At 41.5% G+C, this 17,230-nt stretch overlaps 1 protein-coding gene across 9 annotated transcripts in view; it reads right to left on the reverse strand.

Moving 5' to 3' along the window:
* The window catches only part of RALY (RALY heterogeneous nuclear ribonucleoprotein), a 390,500-nt gene that overhangs the window by 34,251 nt on the left and 339,019 nt on the right, over positions 1–17,230 (reverse strand). For all 9 annotated transcript variants that reach the window (XM_061631638.1, XM_061631639.1, XM_061631640.1 and 6 more), the window contains one exon: positions 15,799–15,871. In XM_061631638.1, the coding sequence (XP_061487622.1) occupies positions 15,799–15,871 (73 nt within the window). The remainder of the gene's footprint in view (positions 1–15,798; positions 15,872–17,230) is intronic.

The following is a 17,230-nucleotide window of genomic DNA, read 5'->3' on the forward strand; positions in this document are numbered from 1 at the left end:
GGTCCCGCACCGTATAAGGCTTTATAGGTTAATACCAACACTTTGAATCTAGCCCGGAAACATATTGGCAACCAGTGCAAGCTGGCCAGAACAGGTGTTATATGCTCGGACCGCTTGGTCCTTGTCAGCAATCTGGCCGCCGCATTTTGCACTAGTTGTAGCTTCCGAACTGTCTTCAAAGGTAGCCCTACGTAAAGCGCATTACAGTAATCCAAACGTGAGGTTACCAGAGCATGTACCACTGATGTAAGGTCCTCCTTACTCAAATAGGGACGTAGCTGGGCTACCAACCGAAGTTGGTAAAACGCATTCCTAACCACCGAGGCTACTTGATCCTCAAGTGAGAGGGAAGAGTCTAAAAAGACTCCCAGACTACGAACCCGGTCCTTTAGGGGGAGTGTAACCCCGTCCAGAACATTCCATGTTCCTATTGTGTGCATCGTACAACTCTGGACTCTCCTTTCGCATCTGTGCGCATCAGCCTCTGGGCTTCCTTTCAGGTTTGACCCAGCTGCGTCATTAGTCACAGCACTACTCGTACTTGTCCTTTGTTCTTCCCCAGTAGCTTGGTGAGTGCCTTCTGACCTGGGGGTCTCATCTTCCAGCACTATCTCGTGTTGCATTTTGGATACTCTGTTCATAGGGTTTTCGTGGTAAGAGGTGGTTCACCATTGCCTTCCTCTGAGTTTGGATGCATCTTAGTCTGGTGTTTCAGCTTTGACCATTCCGCCTTGGGTGCCCCTGCTAGGAGTCTAGCCTCTTGGTCTAGACTCGTGGTGGCATTGCTCTTAGCTTCTTCAACACTCTCAAACCCCCTCACCACGTTAAGGTGTGCATCCAAAGAGGAGGTATACATGCCTACTTGGAAGTAAACCCAACTGAGTTCAATGGAAGTTGTTCCCAACTAAATGTGCATAGGATTGCAGCTTAAATGTGTTTAGAATTGGGATGCTAGATTTAATCAGGGATGGGCAAAGCAGTCTATTTCCAGTCTATGTCATGTACACATGTATGCACCTATCCTGTTTCTGCACAAATCTGCATTTTTTTTTAAAAAAAATCCGTAAACAAAATGTGCATTTAAATGTGCATTTAAATACACATTTATAAATGGATTTTGCATCAAAATCTGCTTTTAAAATGTATTAAGACTATGTCAGAACATTTGGGAAGAGTGAAAGCTGCTAGGCAACATAGTTCTGATTTTCATGTTAGTCTGGGAGGCATAGAACAGGTCATTTTGTGTTGGATTTCATAGATCAGTTTCCACTAGCTTAATATGATGTATTTAGCACTGAGAGAACAATTTATATATGTATACACAGCACATCAGCATTCCGGTTCGTTCAGGACCTGTAATCATGCTATGCTACAGCCGGAACTGTTCATTTGGGGCTGAAGTTACTTTATCTGGCAAGCTGTAGATGTTTAAATAGAAGGGGTGCCAACCTTCCTGGGGTTGTGGCCACATTACCAAACTGTTGTGGGTACCACACACACACACTGCAACCACACACATATACCACAACTGTATGCATACACACTGCAACCACACACAGCTGCAGTTCCCCATCTCCCAAATCTCTGTTGTGAAGCACTCTGTGGTAGCCAGTGGAATGTTTCTTTGAAGCCTAATTTCTGTGAGGTGAAGATGGAGGACTCTGTGGGTGCCAGGGCAGGTCTCTACAGATGCATGTGCACCTGTGGGCACCACGTTGGTGAGCTATGGATTAGCATCTGGTTGCTTTTGCAAGTGGTTTCATCACCGATCATTTGACCCGGCTATGGCCTCATACGAAAGTGCTGAGGCTACTTTTTCTAGTCTGTTTCCCAAACTATGTTGCTAGATTCAGTTTGATATAATCTGCTGACCAGCTAGGACAGGAAGTTTAATACAGTTTAACACAGTCAGTAAGGCTGCAACAGTTAGTCTATCAATCTATTAAATAAATTAATTGGAAAACATTTCAATTGACTAAAAGTGTGCTCCTGACCAAATTGGTTGGCAGATTTTAAGCAAAATGTTAATTTTTCAATAAAAGTACTTACAAAAATTGGCAGGTGCCATCTTAGTAGAGGCATTCCCCATTTCTCTCATACACAGGAAGTAATGTCAGTTCTAAGATGGTGTATTATGGTGTAATAAATGTGTAAATAATCTTCTTAGGCTGCTTTCACATTGCACTTTATTCCATTATTCAAATGATGTCTTACCTGGTAATTTGCACATTTTATTTGATCTTTCACACAACCTAAAAGCTAGTTCTGTCATCTAGTGGAATATAATGGAAGTTTAATGTTCATTTCCATGATACATGATTCCAGAAATAATCTGTTTGCAAGCTTGGGAACATGGGAAATCGCAGGAGTTTTGCACCAGCTGCAGCCACTCACATATTGCAATGCAGTATGCAATGCATTTATGCCTTTAAATACGTGTCAATTTTTTTCCTTTTATTTTTCAGGTAGCAGCTTCCCCTTCCTCATTTGCCCACACACATCCCTGTGTTCCGACACTAACTTGTGCAGCGAATTATGGGGGAACCACAGTGTGCAGGTGTTTAACGGGTGAGGGATGAAAACAAGACATTGTTTGTTGTAGCAGTGTGAAATATATTTGTGTGAAATGCCAGTATATCAGCTGAAAAAGCCACAGCTCCTTAACACAACAGGTTCTGCAACGTGAGAGGAATTTTTGAGATCAAAACAGAAGTGTTACCATTTTAATCCGCAAAACTGACGCAATAAGCCCCATGTGTGAAAGCAGCCTTAAACGGGTAGCTAACTTGCAGCCCTCCAGATATTGCTGGACTATAACTCCCATCATCCCTGACCACTGTCTGGGGCTGATGGGAGTTGGAGTCCAGCAACATCTGGATGGTCACAGGTTAGCCACTCCTGTTCTAAAAGAAACAAACAAAGCAAGCTGTTTTCTTCAAAAATATTTTTCATACATATGCAAATTTATGCAAAATTGTAGTGACCAGTCAACAAATATTTCATTTATTGTGTGATAGCCTTGGTAATAAGAACTGCATGAGATCTTGAAAAGGTAATATTGAACACTAAACTGAATGCAATAGGGGCCATAGTGGGTTAGCAGTTGTAATGACTGTCCTGATACTTTGATGTCATGTTGGGGAAAAAATGAGATAGGACAGCCTCCCCCAACTTGTTGCTTTCCAGATGTTGTTGAACTGCAACTGTCATCATCCTTGACCATTGGCCATGCTGGCTAGGACTGATGGGGACTGTAGTTCAACAGCATCTGGAGGGCACCAGATTGGGAAGGCTGTACAAGAGCCTCCACACAGCTATGCTGGTTGGTTGAAGAAAGCTGCCTTTTCTCATGCCAATTCTCAGGTATGCATCTGTTGCATCTTGTTGTGTATGCCTAGGGAAGCTGTAGGTTGGGACTTTCCCCTAATTTGTCACACTTCAAAACCGCACTACCGCTAACCAGAGTACAACAGTCTGACATCCGGAAAGCTTGACCTGACTCCTGCAGAGCACTTACTTCTGCAGAGCCTGTAAGTCTTACTGTGGATGAGGGGACCAGTTTTTCCCCCTGCATGATGGCATAAGCAACTGCAAATATTGAACCCAAATGGAGGAAGGAAGATGTAAAAGCATCTGTCCTGCAACTGGCTTTGGAGCTTTTGGAAGAATCAATGAAAATCATGTCATTTCTGGGTCATTTCATAGATTATGCAGAGGCAATCCTGGATTTGCCATGGAGTGCATACTCATCAGGGAGTGTACTTGCATAACAGATACATTTCTGCATGCAAGTATTTGCCTCTGTCCCAGTTTATATGTTTTATTTTATTTATTTATTATTTGATATCCCGCCCTTCCTCCCAGCAGGAGCCCAGGGCAGCATGTTAATTGTACACTTAAGACACTATACATGCCATGTGTGAAGTGGCCCTCAAACTAACCTCTATGCCATGCTGAAAACATTTATTCTGGGATAACAATCTTCAACTGGTTTCTTTACATATTTAAGGTGAGCCACTTTTTCATCCTTGCACTTTAGTAAATCCTGTGGGCTCTCTTGGCTCCTGTCAATCTTGAGATACGAAGACAACAGTTGTCTCTGATACACAATGATGGGAAAATACAGAGAATATAGAGAAACTCAAGGGGTGGGCATGCTAAAGATGCTAAGTAGGGGAATGGAGTGGCACCATGAGCCCCATTGGCCACATGGTCAGGCAGGAGCTCTACACACACCCCAACATACAGATGTAGAGATCCTCCTCATGAGGAAAGATCCTGGCCCAATCAGGAGGATCTCTACATGTGTACATTGGTATTGCACATAGAGTCCCTTCACAGTTCTACTGAACATGCAGTTGTTGGTGGGGTGGCTGCTGGGCATAGCAGAAGGGAGGCAGGGTGAGTCCATACAGCCCTGTGACCCTGCCCATGAAGCCACTGAATGCATAGGTAGGGATGGGGGAGAATTTTGTTGAGTCCACATTTTTAAGTGAACCTTATACCTTTCAGACTAACACATGGGTTGGAACATAATTATCCGTTGGATTTTGCATGTCTCTGAATGTTGTGATTCAGTTCTCAGGTCAACAAAACCAAACCAAAATGCATATAGAATGAAATGCATATGATAAAAATACAGTTAATTACATATTTTGTGATAAAAGTATATATTTAAATATTTTGTACTTTTTTTAAAAAAATCACAGATTAATGTGGAGATGGGATGTAACACTTACAAATGGACACATACAGAACTGTCACAGATTGATTCACCCACCCCTGTGCTTGAGTGCAGTCATCTGAACTTACTCACTCCTAGAGCAATGGAGACTGGTGACTTCAGTGTCAATGGGGAAGTGAATCCACTCTGCGTTTTAGGCCAAACTTTTAAGGAGCTGTCCAATGTGCGCTCCTTGAAAGTTCAGACTAAAAGCTGGAGAGGATTCACTGCCCCACTGACATCGGAGCCACCAGTCTCCACTTCCCTACAGTAATGTTTGGATTACTTCAGATTATTAGCAAGAGTATATTGTTGAAACTCTGTGGAATTTGCTCTTCAGGTAGAAAGGAGTTGTCTTGGGATATGATCCTTGAAATAACTATTCTTGATTGACCAAGCCTTAAGAAATGTGAGGGCAAACAGCTGGAGCTGTGTATACCCTGTGGAAGAATAAACAAACAAATTGGTGCCAAGGTGAACCAAAATCTGTATCAAGCAAACCCCTTCTGCCCTGTGAATAAATCATGCAATTAAGCAAATCTGTACTCATCTGCTTATTTTCGTTTGCTTCTGCTAAATAATTACTAGTAAATGATTAAGAGACACTCAATGAGAGAGAAAAACAAAAAGGAATTAGAGTTATCTCACATTGGATCCACCGCAGGTCAGCTAGAGAGTAAGTGTGGGGGTCTGTGTTGTGTCCACCAAAGAGACCAACATCCAGACAGCTTTCACATTCAGATGCCAGTTGGAGACAGAAAAAAGTGAAGAGGTATTTACCTCGTTATTCTGAACTAATTGTACATCTCCCTGTTTTTCTTGCAGCCTGTATACTTGAACCAGGTTTTTTTTAAAAAATGTATGTCAGTAAATATCACATACATCCTGCAAATATAGATATTTTATGGGCCACCAGTAGAAATCCACCATTCTCATCCTGAGGAACTTAAAACTTAACATATGTCTGAAGAAAAATAGCCACATCTTTCCATTCTGTTATATCCATGGCTTCTCTTGGTTCCAAACTTCTGCTCACCTCTGCAGCTGCCAATTTTCCTCTGTTCCCTACCACCCAATCTGAGGCTGGTCCATGTCTTGGAAACTACAAGCATTCTATGCATATGTGGCTTGGTCCTCTTTATGTGGAGAACTGGTTCCTAATATAGCCTTATTTGGGCATTTAACCCCTTGGGGAAGAGCCATAGCTCAGTGGTACAGCATCTGTTTTGCATTCAGAAAGTCCCAGGTTCAATCCTCAGTATCTCCAGGTAGGACAGGGAATGTCCCGTCTTAAAACCTGGGGAACTTCTGCCAGGCTATGTAGACAATAAAATAATTAGATGGACCAGATGGCCTGACTTGGTATAAGGCAGCTTTCTACATTCCTAATGCAGGAGCACCGCACCCAGTAGGGAGGAGTTGCAGTAATAGTCTTCAGGCAACGACATCACTGCTGCTTCATGAGAGGGGTGAGATGCTGGCAAGGTCAGGGCTGCATGGGCCCACAGGTAGGAGTACAGGATTGACTCTGGTGCACCCCCACAGCCCTGACCTAGCTGCCCCCTTGCCCCCTCCTAGTAACTGACAGTGACACTGATGCAAGGAGGCCTTTGCTTCACATTACCAGATGAGTCGCTCCTGCCCTCAGTAAATTTGGTAGTAGCAGTCAGTCAGTCAGTAACTGTGAGGGTATGTGATTGCTTTTAAATATTTTTAGATGTTCTAAGTGCTTTTAAATGGTTTTAGATGGTTTTTAATTGTTTCAAATATGTTTTTATTTTATTTTAAATTATATTCTTTTAATGTTTTGATGTTTGCTGCCCGGGCTCCTCTGGGAGGAAAAGTGGGATACAAATGTAACAACAAAAACAACAACAACAACATGAAGGGGAGAATGTGGCCATGCTCGCTGACTCTACCCCCTCCATCACATCCCTGCCACAAATCCCCATCACCCACCGTACTTTGGATGAGAAAGTTTGAAGTGGAAGTCTGTTATATATGTGAGTAGGTTCTCCAAAAGATGTAGAACTATGTACCAATCAGGGAGCCTACACATCCAGAACTTCTTCTCCAAAGTGTGGAGTATAAACCCTGCTGCTAACACATCCATGATGCTAATTGTGTGAAGGGTTAGATGCCTAATAGAGCTTTTGTATCACATATTTTACTTGAAATATGTGATACAAAATGTCTCATAATAGCATCCAGCACTCCACCAGAGAGCAGGTTTTGAAAACACATGGGATATGCTTTAGAGTTAAATCACCAGATTCATTGTTAGGTCACAATTATAGCCATGTTTTGTAAAGTGGGGGGTTAATGTATCAGTGAAAGGCCTGGGAACCAGATTTCTTTCATGACCAAACCAATTCATTTATTTATTCACTAATTAAATGATTAAACATGAAAACATACCCAGATGCAAACAATTTGCCTCCTACTGACATTTTGCCAGCCCAAAATAAAATATACCTTGTGGGACGTTTGGAAAATGCTTGGGCTTTGACTTTGACAGGTTTCCAGGGAAAGGAGTTCTAGAGCTATAGGGAGATCCTAATTGTCACAGAGATTGTACAGTCAAAAGGACACTAAAGATCACACAACGTGTAAGCATGTGTGGGGAACTTTTGTCCCTCCAGGCGTTGTTTAACTCCAACTCCTATGGTCATTGGCCATGTTTGCTACAGCTGATGGGAATTGTTCAGCAACATCTGGAGGGGTAAAGGTTTCCTAGTCTCGCTCTGTGGTATGTAAAACCCAAGCTGTTTAGGTCTTGAGCTGAAAACTTGGTGATATGAAGGACTAATACATTTATTATGGCTCAAGCATTTGTGGACTCAAGACAACAGACTAAAGTGGCTACCCCTCTGGTAATTGTTGGTGTTTGCTGGTGTTGTTTTTAATACATGTATCAAACTTATACAGTATAACTGTTACAAAGTTACAAAATTCAAGAATACTAAATAAAAGGAGAGATATATAACACTTTCATATGTAACACTGCAATATCCATGTTTTTTTTAATCCTCAAGTGCCTGTCTAGAATAACATCTGAGGTTGTGGCCATCTTGACTCATGAGTTTGTATCTAACAGTGCATGCAGGAGTTCCACTCATGCAACAGTACTTTCCCCTTCTCTCCTCTCTCCATGCCCCCCCAGATCTGCTTGGGAGGGTCCCTGAACCCTCTGGATTTTGAAAGTATGCGGGCGCTGCAGGGGAGAGGAGAGGAAAGCTCTGTTGTACAAGCATGAGTGTAATAATGGCATTGGATAGAACCTGTGCAGGCCGACATTTTGAGGAATCCAAAATGACACATCCAAATAACCTCTGGGAGCTGGCCGATTGGCGCTGACTCATGACAGGGTCTTTTCAGTGACAGTTCTCTGTTTGTGAAATGCCCAGCCTGGTGAGGTGCACCTGTCTCACTCATTATTAACATTCAGGAGGAATCTAAAAACATTCCTGTCCACTCAGGCATTTGATGACTAAAAAGTACTGTTTCTGGCAACCCTGAAATTATTACCTGTTGAGGGTATGTGACTGTTTTTAGATGTTTATAGATTCTCTTAATTGTTTTCAAATGATTTAAATATGGGCTGAATTAATCTCTTGTTGCACTAGCATAAGGGGATTTCCCCCTCTCCTCCCCCATGCAGCCCCCACACCATCTCCAAATCCACTCTGGATGACTGGGGGAAGCCCCAGAACAGATTTAGAGGGGTGCAGGGAGGGGACAAGGGGAGATCATTCCATTGCTGATGGAATGATCTCCTTAGTGCTACACTTAATACAACTAAGTGTCCCCAGATTTAGGGGTCATGCAGGGAGGGGAGGGAGGAGAGGTGCAGATGATTCTGTTGCTGGCAGAATGTTCACAGTAGTGCTACAGGAAATACAACCCAATACTTTGATTTGATTTTCAATGGTATTGTTTTACTACTATGTTCTTTGCCACCCTGAGCTCCTTGGGAGGAGGAGCGGGATATGAATCTAATAAGTAGATAAATAAATGCCTGGAATTATATATAGTTTTCAAATAACATGGCCATGTAGAATACACACTTTCTTAGTGTCCATACCTTTTCCACCAGAATTAAATCCTTCTTCATCAGTTCTTTAAGGATATGGGAGGGTGTAGTGTTGTGTTCATATTTCAATAAGTTCTGCTAGAAAGTGGGCAAAGGCCGTCTCACTCTCTTCCTCTAAACACCCCCCATTTTGCTATCTTATTTATTATTAGATATGATTTCATGTCTTAATAACACAAGTGATGTATCAGAGTGTTTGATGTGTCTACGGTTGCTTGAAGGTAACATAATAACAAAGATGGGGGCAAAACATCAGGCCAGGCAGAGAAGAAAGCCTGAGGGTAATAAAAGCCAGAGGACCAGGACTTCCCTTTAATCTTCAGATGTGTTTTTTCAAAGTTGCAGGAGCTGAGCTAAAGGGCCTACCAAGATTTACCTGAAGTAATGATACAATGAAAGAGGCAGAGTGGAAGAGATTATATTGACAAGAGTGCTATTAAGTAGAGATGTTGGCAAAGGATGAAAACTATCTCATCTCCCAGCTGAGTTTCTTTTACTTGAATCATTATGAAGACAGGAAGATAATCCCCCCCCAAATCCCTACCTCCCCCATATCTGGAAAATGATTATACAGATTTCACAATTTGGGTAACCAAAAAACTGATAAAAACTATCACTTCTTTGTAACCTTGATCAGTGTTCTTCAACCCTGAGTCCACAGATGTTGTTGGACTACAGCTCCCATCATCCTTGTTCATTGGCTAAGCTGGCTGGGGATGATGGCAGGTGTAGTTCAATAGCATCTGAGGGCCCAAGGTTGAAGAATTATTCCCTAGATAACTTTGCACAACTAGCATGATGATGATACCAGCAAATATTTCTCTACCTTGTCGTCCATTCTGTCCTGCAATGAAAACGGGGTTTGCAAGGCTGAGGCAGTCTAACGGTTGACCATTTGTCACTTGGTAGCTGCTTATAATTCCAACATGGAGAGACTGCAATCACACTGAAGTCTGTCATCTGCAGTATACTGCCATGTATGTTGGTAATTACTAAGTATTACCATGCTGCCACTAGTCTACAGTTCACTTTCAGTGCTTTATTTGCATTTGTTTTGTAATGAATTGTTTATATATATATATATTTTATAATTTGAGTAGAGCCACTTTGGGTGTGGTCCACCATGTAACAGTGGTGTATAAATGAAATCTACACTTTTAGAAAATGTAAACAGCAAACAGTCATCTGTATCAGTTCTCAGATGTACTTTGGACTGACTCGGAAAATAACTTTCTTTGCAGAGATGATTCTTTGCAGGAGTCATTTTGCAGAGAAAGAAGCTGAAATTAATTTGGCAAAAAGGTATTCCTCAGAACTCCCCACTGGGGATGTTGATGACTGAATATTCTATTATTATTCATCAAACACAGTGTATTGAATGTAAATGTCTGATATTCCACAGTATTTGATAATTGAGATTAAGTGGCAGTTGATCTACAACAGTAGTTGGTATTTGACAGATCTGACAGCTGATGGGTGACTCTTTTTTTTAGTAAGTGTTGGCTTCTTTTTGTAATTTCACACATTCACTTAACCAGTTAGGAAGCAACCTTTTGAACAAGAATAAAAAACCAAGCCACTATATTCAGAATGTATTACATTTTGCCTTGGGAACTCTCCTGATCTTGTCCATCATCATGAGCTGCTTTGTATTTGACATCTCTCATGTGCAGTTCTCTCTATCCAATCATCTTATTTCCTTCAACACTGCACACAGCCCACCCTCCCTATGTTCTGCCCCCTGCTCCTTCCCTGAGCTCCAGTCCATTGATCCAGTGATCTTCTCTGAAATATTGTCCTCTGCTATATCCTCTCTCTGTTCTCCTCCTCTTCTGTTTCTTTATGTTCCATAGATCCTGAAGTTGCCACCTTCAATTCATCCCTGTCATCATAACCATCTTCTTACATTTCTGCCCTTCTTTCCCATCATATGATTTTCTCTTCCCATCCACATCCAGGCCTCACTGCCTCTATCTGAAATTTTCACTCATGTTCTTGTACAGCTTAATGCCTTTGGTGGGTAACAAAAAATGATTCTGGCTAATGATTTCATCCACTATGAACTCATGCTCCCTTTTTCTGTGTCATGTACATGGCTAAGCAGCAATACTACACCTCTCTGATCTACACTGACATTAGGAATTCACAGCACTTCTCTAGTCTTGATGTTCTGCTAAGGCCTGTCACACTGACTCCCTCCTCCTGGCTCCCTGCCCAAGATTTGCCGCCCTCTTCAATGCTAAAAGCAAAACCATCTGCTGAGATCTCTTTCTCTCCCCCTCCCTTATCTACTAGTTGTTCTTCCTCCTACACTTTTCTCTACCATTTTCATTTCTGTAGTCTTGTTTGATGTTCACTACCCTGCGGTGATAGTCATTGCAAAACTCCTCCACATGCCCCCTTCATCCTATTTCTTGGTTACTGCCTAGAGAGGGGCAAATCTGTCTTTTTCAGTTTCCATCAGTTTTTCATTTTTCCAATCTTAAGCTCGGTTCACCACATTTCCACATCAGCTTGCAAATTTTTGCTTACGTACTCACCTCCCCACTTAATAACTGTTGCTATGCAATCAAAGGAAGGAATGCTGACCACCCCCACCTGAGACTTGGGAAGGGGGCCTCCCAGAGCAGTAGAAAAAAACAGGAGAAGCTCATTTTTGTTACTGCTAGGCTGGCACTGAACAGAAGAGGATAGTCTGCCTGTGTACCATTTTCCTCCATGTCCACATTATATTACTCATTCCCCAAGTGTTCTGCCTTTACACTAGGGATGGCCAAGAATTCAACTGAATTTGGATTTAGCACTGTATTTTTGAATGGTCTGCATTTTTTCCATCTTGGCGGAGTGATCCTGTTTGCTCCAAACATCAGCAGCTTTCCCCTGACACAAGATTTTTTCCCTCTTGAACATTCCCTCAAATTGTTCAAATTGAATTTTACTCACAGCACAGTACAGCTCTCTCTCTCTCTCTCTCTCTCCCTCCCCCCTCCACTTGAATAGTTCAAACTCCAAGCGGGGATGAAGCAAGGCAACCTTATAATAGCCTATAACAGTGGAGGAGGAGGAGAATGCGAAGAAGCTTTTCTTATAACATATTGATAATTCCTTTGAAAATATTGATAGAGCCTTTCAAAATACCAAAATGGACAAAGAATGAACTCAAATGAATACTGCCTTTTAGGTTGACAGAGTGCTTTCAAAGAGACACCAGCTAATGCATCCCATCCCTACTTTACACTATATTAATTGGCTGGCTTTGCTATGTTTTTCTTGGAAGTAACATTCTTGAAATAAATGAGGCTTCCTACTGAGAAAAAAGTGATATCACAATGACCCCCCTGTTTTCCATGCCCCCCACTACATATCCCCCACTACACTGCTTAAATATTTTTGAAATATTAAGTGATATAGAAATGTTTTTAAATAAATAACTAAATACTAGTCTGCTTGTCATCACTGGGCTGTTATTTATTAATATACAGTAATCATAGAACAAAAATATAAAATACAAACTGAATCAGCAAATACAAACATAAAACCATCAAACACCTTACACTTGCAGCAAATTAAAATTCCTATAGATTGCACTTTACTACAAGGATACTTTTTTTGTTTATCAAGGTTGGCAAGGTTGTGAAACAGCACATCCTTAAAGTAACTGTTGCTTGCTGTATATCTGTATCTTGCTTTTCCTCCCAGGAGCTCAAGGCTGTATACACTGTCTTTCCATCTCCCCTTTTTATTTTCACAAGAGCCCTGTGAGATTGGTAGTTCAGATACTAACATTGTGAAACTGCATGTACTTGGAGAATTTTTTGCTTGTTATTTTTTGGGGGGAGTTACTTTAGTTTTTTGGGTTTTTTTGGAATTTTGCTATAAATATAAGGACTACAAAAAGTAGAAGTTAAAGCAAGTGGGCTTGTTGCATGTTTATTTTTCTTTAAATGATCTGTAAATGACATTATATATTTGTATCTTGCTTTTCGTTCCCATGAACCCAAGATTGTGTACATTATCCTCCACTCCTTCCTTTTACCTTTGCAACAGCACTGTGAGGTAGGCTAGTCTAAGTTAATATATGTACATATGCAGCAGTTGTTGCCAATAGATTGTGTGTGTGTGGGAAGCAGGGGGCCCAATCCACTTACAGCGTACAAGGTCCAGAAAATCCTGTTGGCTCCTCTGATAGTTGCTGACTCTGCAAAAGCCTGTGCCAACTTCTGAAGCAAGGTATGTTTCCTCCCTCCACTTTTAAATATAAGAATGTTTAATCCTACAGTGGATTTGTATGCTCTTTTAAAAATAGAATATGCAACTTTCAGAGCAATCCAAATGGTGGGAAGCTGGCAGAAGGGGGCCGATGGAAGAGGAGCCGGAGGAAAGCTCTGGGGCATCCACTTCCCACTTGGGAGCTGCTGGCCCGGCTGAGTGCCAGCTCTGTCGGGAGCTGCGTGCATGAGTGGGAAGGAAAACGCTGGCTCCCACAAATTGGCCTCCCAGGGAGTAAGTGCTCCCTGTAGATGGACATTACCATTTTTTACTGCACCAGCCTTTGGCCTGGTGGACTTTCCAGGTGGATCAGGACTTGGGGGACGGCTCAGAATGCAAGGAGGATCTAGCATAAGTCCCTCCTGTGGCTCCGCCCCCCCCGAATGCCCTGTTTTGGGGACTTCTGCTAGCCTGTCATCTGCTGGGTTGGCCGCTCCCAGCGGACCCCTGGCAGTGGCACGGCTCAGCTGCAGTGGAAGACGGCTGCCAGTGGAGGCCTGCGACGCCAGTGCTGCTGGGGGTCTGCAGAATCCAACTCCCCCCAGCCTGGACAAAAGGTCAGTTGGATTGTGCCCTCAGTCATTATACAGGTGTGGTACCTGTATCTCTAGCTGATGGGATAAAATCGCATTCTACCATTTTAAATCAAAATTACCCCCCATGCCCTTCTGGCAGTTCATACAAACACAAATAGCAATAGAAAACTACATACCTTATACCATTGGACTCAGAATCACTTGCTTAACAAGGGTGTCAATTTTCATAGTGATATTCAAAAAACTCAGGGAGAATCAACATGTTAAAGGCAAAAACTTGATCAGAAACAACTCAGAAGTGCAGCACTCTGTTTTCTCAACTTGTTTTTACCCCTTTCCCCCTTTAATTATTAAAAATCTGACAACAATTACAGCACCTGTAGTGGTTCCATTTGCTAGCCCCATGATGGGTGGAGTGTCTTTTAGTGTTTCTAAGTTTAAAAAAATGCAGCAGTTGATTTTCAATGAATTTTTAAAAGTTAACATTAGAGTCAATCATAGTGCAGGGCATGCCCAGAAGAGACTTGCTCCACTTCCCTCTTCTATGAACATTGTAAAAGGAAAGAGAAAATGGCCGCTGGTTAAACCTCTGGGATTCATTGCACCAATTTATAAACTTTAACTTGTGTGTTCTCCCTGAGTTTCTTAAATATAACCATAAAAACTGGTAAGCTGGTTGAGTAAGCATTTCTGAGTTGAAAACCATAGGTTTGTACTTTTTCCTTCTGATTTGTGCTTATGCGAATTACCAGAACAGCATGGGCTTCCTGTGTCACATGTCTTGTTTCTGTTATTTGGGCTGATTGCAGGTGTTACCAGCACTCACCATATGGTCAGAGGCACATGTTACCAAATTCTTCCAAGCTACACAGGAAGTGGTTTAGACTATGAAATGCCAACTTTCCTGCTTTTTAAAGTTTGAGAGAAATACCTGTTGGCTATAGGTGTGTTTGTAAACTGGAGGTGTTTTGATTATAGAATATTTAGCAGCATGTAGGCTGTCTCCGATGCTACAGCTCTGACTAAGCAACAGACTATGTTGTCTTAATTTTTATATAAAGTTTTATATTTCTGCACACAATAGAACTTCCTCTCCTGTTCCCTCCAACTCCCTCCAGCTCCAGAGGATTGAGGGATGCTCCAGAACAGATTTTGGGGGGCACATGAGGAAGGAAAGAAACTGAAGTCCTGTTGCATGAGCAGAATTCTGCTTGCACAGCATTGGATGCAACCCTTAATATCTGGAAAGATGATTACTGAAGAGAGTTGAGAGATGGCAGGCAAGCTGCACATCAGTGTTATTTGTTCATCTGCACACATTTCGAGGCGATTCACATGATTGCCTTCCCATACGAACATGTCCACAGGCAACACCCCCTGCACATCAGTGCACCTGCTGGTCACATCCTTCACCACCCATGCTTTTGGTGTCAATGTGACGGGCTATATGCACATACAGATGTATACATGTAGGGTTTCTCCACATGAGGGAGAAGCCTGATTTTCCAAGGATTTCTCCCTGTGTAGAGGCCTATGTGTATATATTTGCACACATGCACAGCCCCTTCACACTGGTGCTGAATGGGCAGTCAGTGGACGTGGCCTGCAGGTATGATCTCCTCCTCCCCCATGCATGTTTGTGAATGTGTGAGGGAAGACTGTGACACACCCACCCCGGAATATGTGTGTTCAGGCTATCCTGATATTAAGAGTGGCTTGTTGTAAAGTGCAAATGGAGACAGATTTAAATTGCAAATATTCTATACAAACAGCAAGTACTCTGGCCACTGTGGCTTGACCTTCAGATGCATGGCTGAGTGAGGGGGAAGAGGAGAGGAAGCCCATCACTACTGTCTTCATGGGTTTTAAAAAGGTTTGAAACAGAAAAGAAGAAAAGGCACTGCCATTTATAGTAAACATTCCCCGCCCCACAAACCTGGCAGACATAGCTCTCTGTCCCCCCAAAACAGTTGCCCCTGTTTCAGGGGGAAGGGAAAATCTGACACTTGTTTTGAGAGTGAACCCTAAACCTGGTAAGAACATGGGAAAAGTCCACCCCTATTCTGTACCAGAGCACACATTCCACAGGGCATGGCAAATACAGACTATGAAGAACATCCCTGCTTGTGTTTGACAGCTTCATTTCAAGATGTGGAAATCTCAAGAACTGAACTTACCTGTACAAGGCAGATGCTGTTCTCTTCAGGCCTTTGGGCCTGTTGGGCTTTGGTTCTCCAGCCATGTTGATATCTGCAATAAATAACAAATTGGAATAAATGCTGTGTGGTTCTCTTTCCATCCTTAATGCAGAAGTATACTGTAATGTTATTTTTGTTATTACAGCTTTTTCAGAAGCAGGTTCATTGTTATTTGCATACCTTTAAATATAAGAAAAGGAGTTGTGGTCTGTTTCCTTTTGTGAAAAATAGAAAATGTATATGTAGCTGGTTCTTGGGTTTTTTTTGGCATATGTTTCATCTAAAGCTGTCAGATAACCTGCCTTTTAAGTGATTAATAGTTTAATTAAATAAAATTAAATATATTTCCCTATTACCAAAGCCTGTATGAGGTGACTTACAGTTTAGTAAACTTCTTTGGACTGGTGCAGATATCTCCTAATCTCCTAACCATGCACTCCTTACAAGTCAGTTTTACAAAACCAGCATTTTAATGCATTTTCTCCTAATAAACGCATTTTTGTAAGTAGTTTTGACTAATGTACACACTTTTGCAAACAATTTCTGATAATATAATGCATTTTTGCATGTTATTTTCACTCATATATTCATATATTCATTCACTCATATATATGCACACTTTCCCCTAATATATGCATTTTAATAAACACTGGTTGCGGAATTGCATTGTGAAATTCAAAAGAGGGCAAATTTTGAATTATGGCTATGTTTTGGTTCTGATGATGTTTTGGAAAGTGCAAATTTGGTAACTGAAATGTGAACTGAATTGAAATTCTTGCCCATCCCTAATAGACAAGGAATCATACCCATGAGTTGGTCTTACTCATGAGTAGGGATGGGAAAGAAATTCAATTCAGTTTGCATTGGAAGCTGAATCTATCAAATTTTCACTTTCTGAAACAATATGAGAACTGAAACACAACCATCCTTTGAAATTTGCACTTATCCGAATTTTATGATGCAGTTCTCCAACCAAACAATGTTTTTAAAATGCATATATTAGGAGAAAATGTGCATAAAAATAAATATAATCGTGAAAATAATGTACAAAAATGTATTATAATAGAAGAAATTGCTTGCAAAAATGTGTACATTAGTCAAAGCTGCATAAAAATGTATTTATTAGGAGAAATTCTCACAAAAATGCAGAATTTTCATGAGAAAAACGCACACCACAAATTGCTGCAGAAAACAGGAGAACTGAATTTAAGATTGGAAAAATGAGATAGTGAGAGAACTGAAACTGACAAAATCTTCCATCACTACCCAGGAGTATAATGCTTGAATAGGGCTATAATGATGGCAGGAACAGTGTACCATTGAACCTTTGGGTAGCCAACCTTTAGGCACCACCTCAGACATTTTTGGTGCCTGAGGCACAGCACTAAATGACACTCTCCCTTCCCAAATC

This window comes from Rhineura floridana, chromosome 6 (genome assembly GCF_030035675.1).
Source record: "Rhineura floridana isolate rRhiFlo1 chromosome 6, rRhiFlo1.hap2, whole genome shotgun sequence".
Lineage (NCBI taxonomy): Eukaryota > Metazoa > Chordata > Lepidosauria > Squamata > Rhineuridae > Rhineura > Rhineura floridana.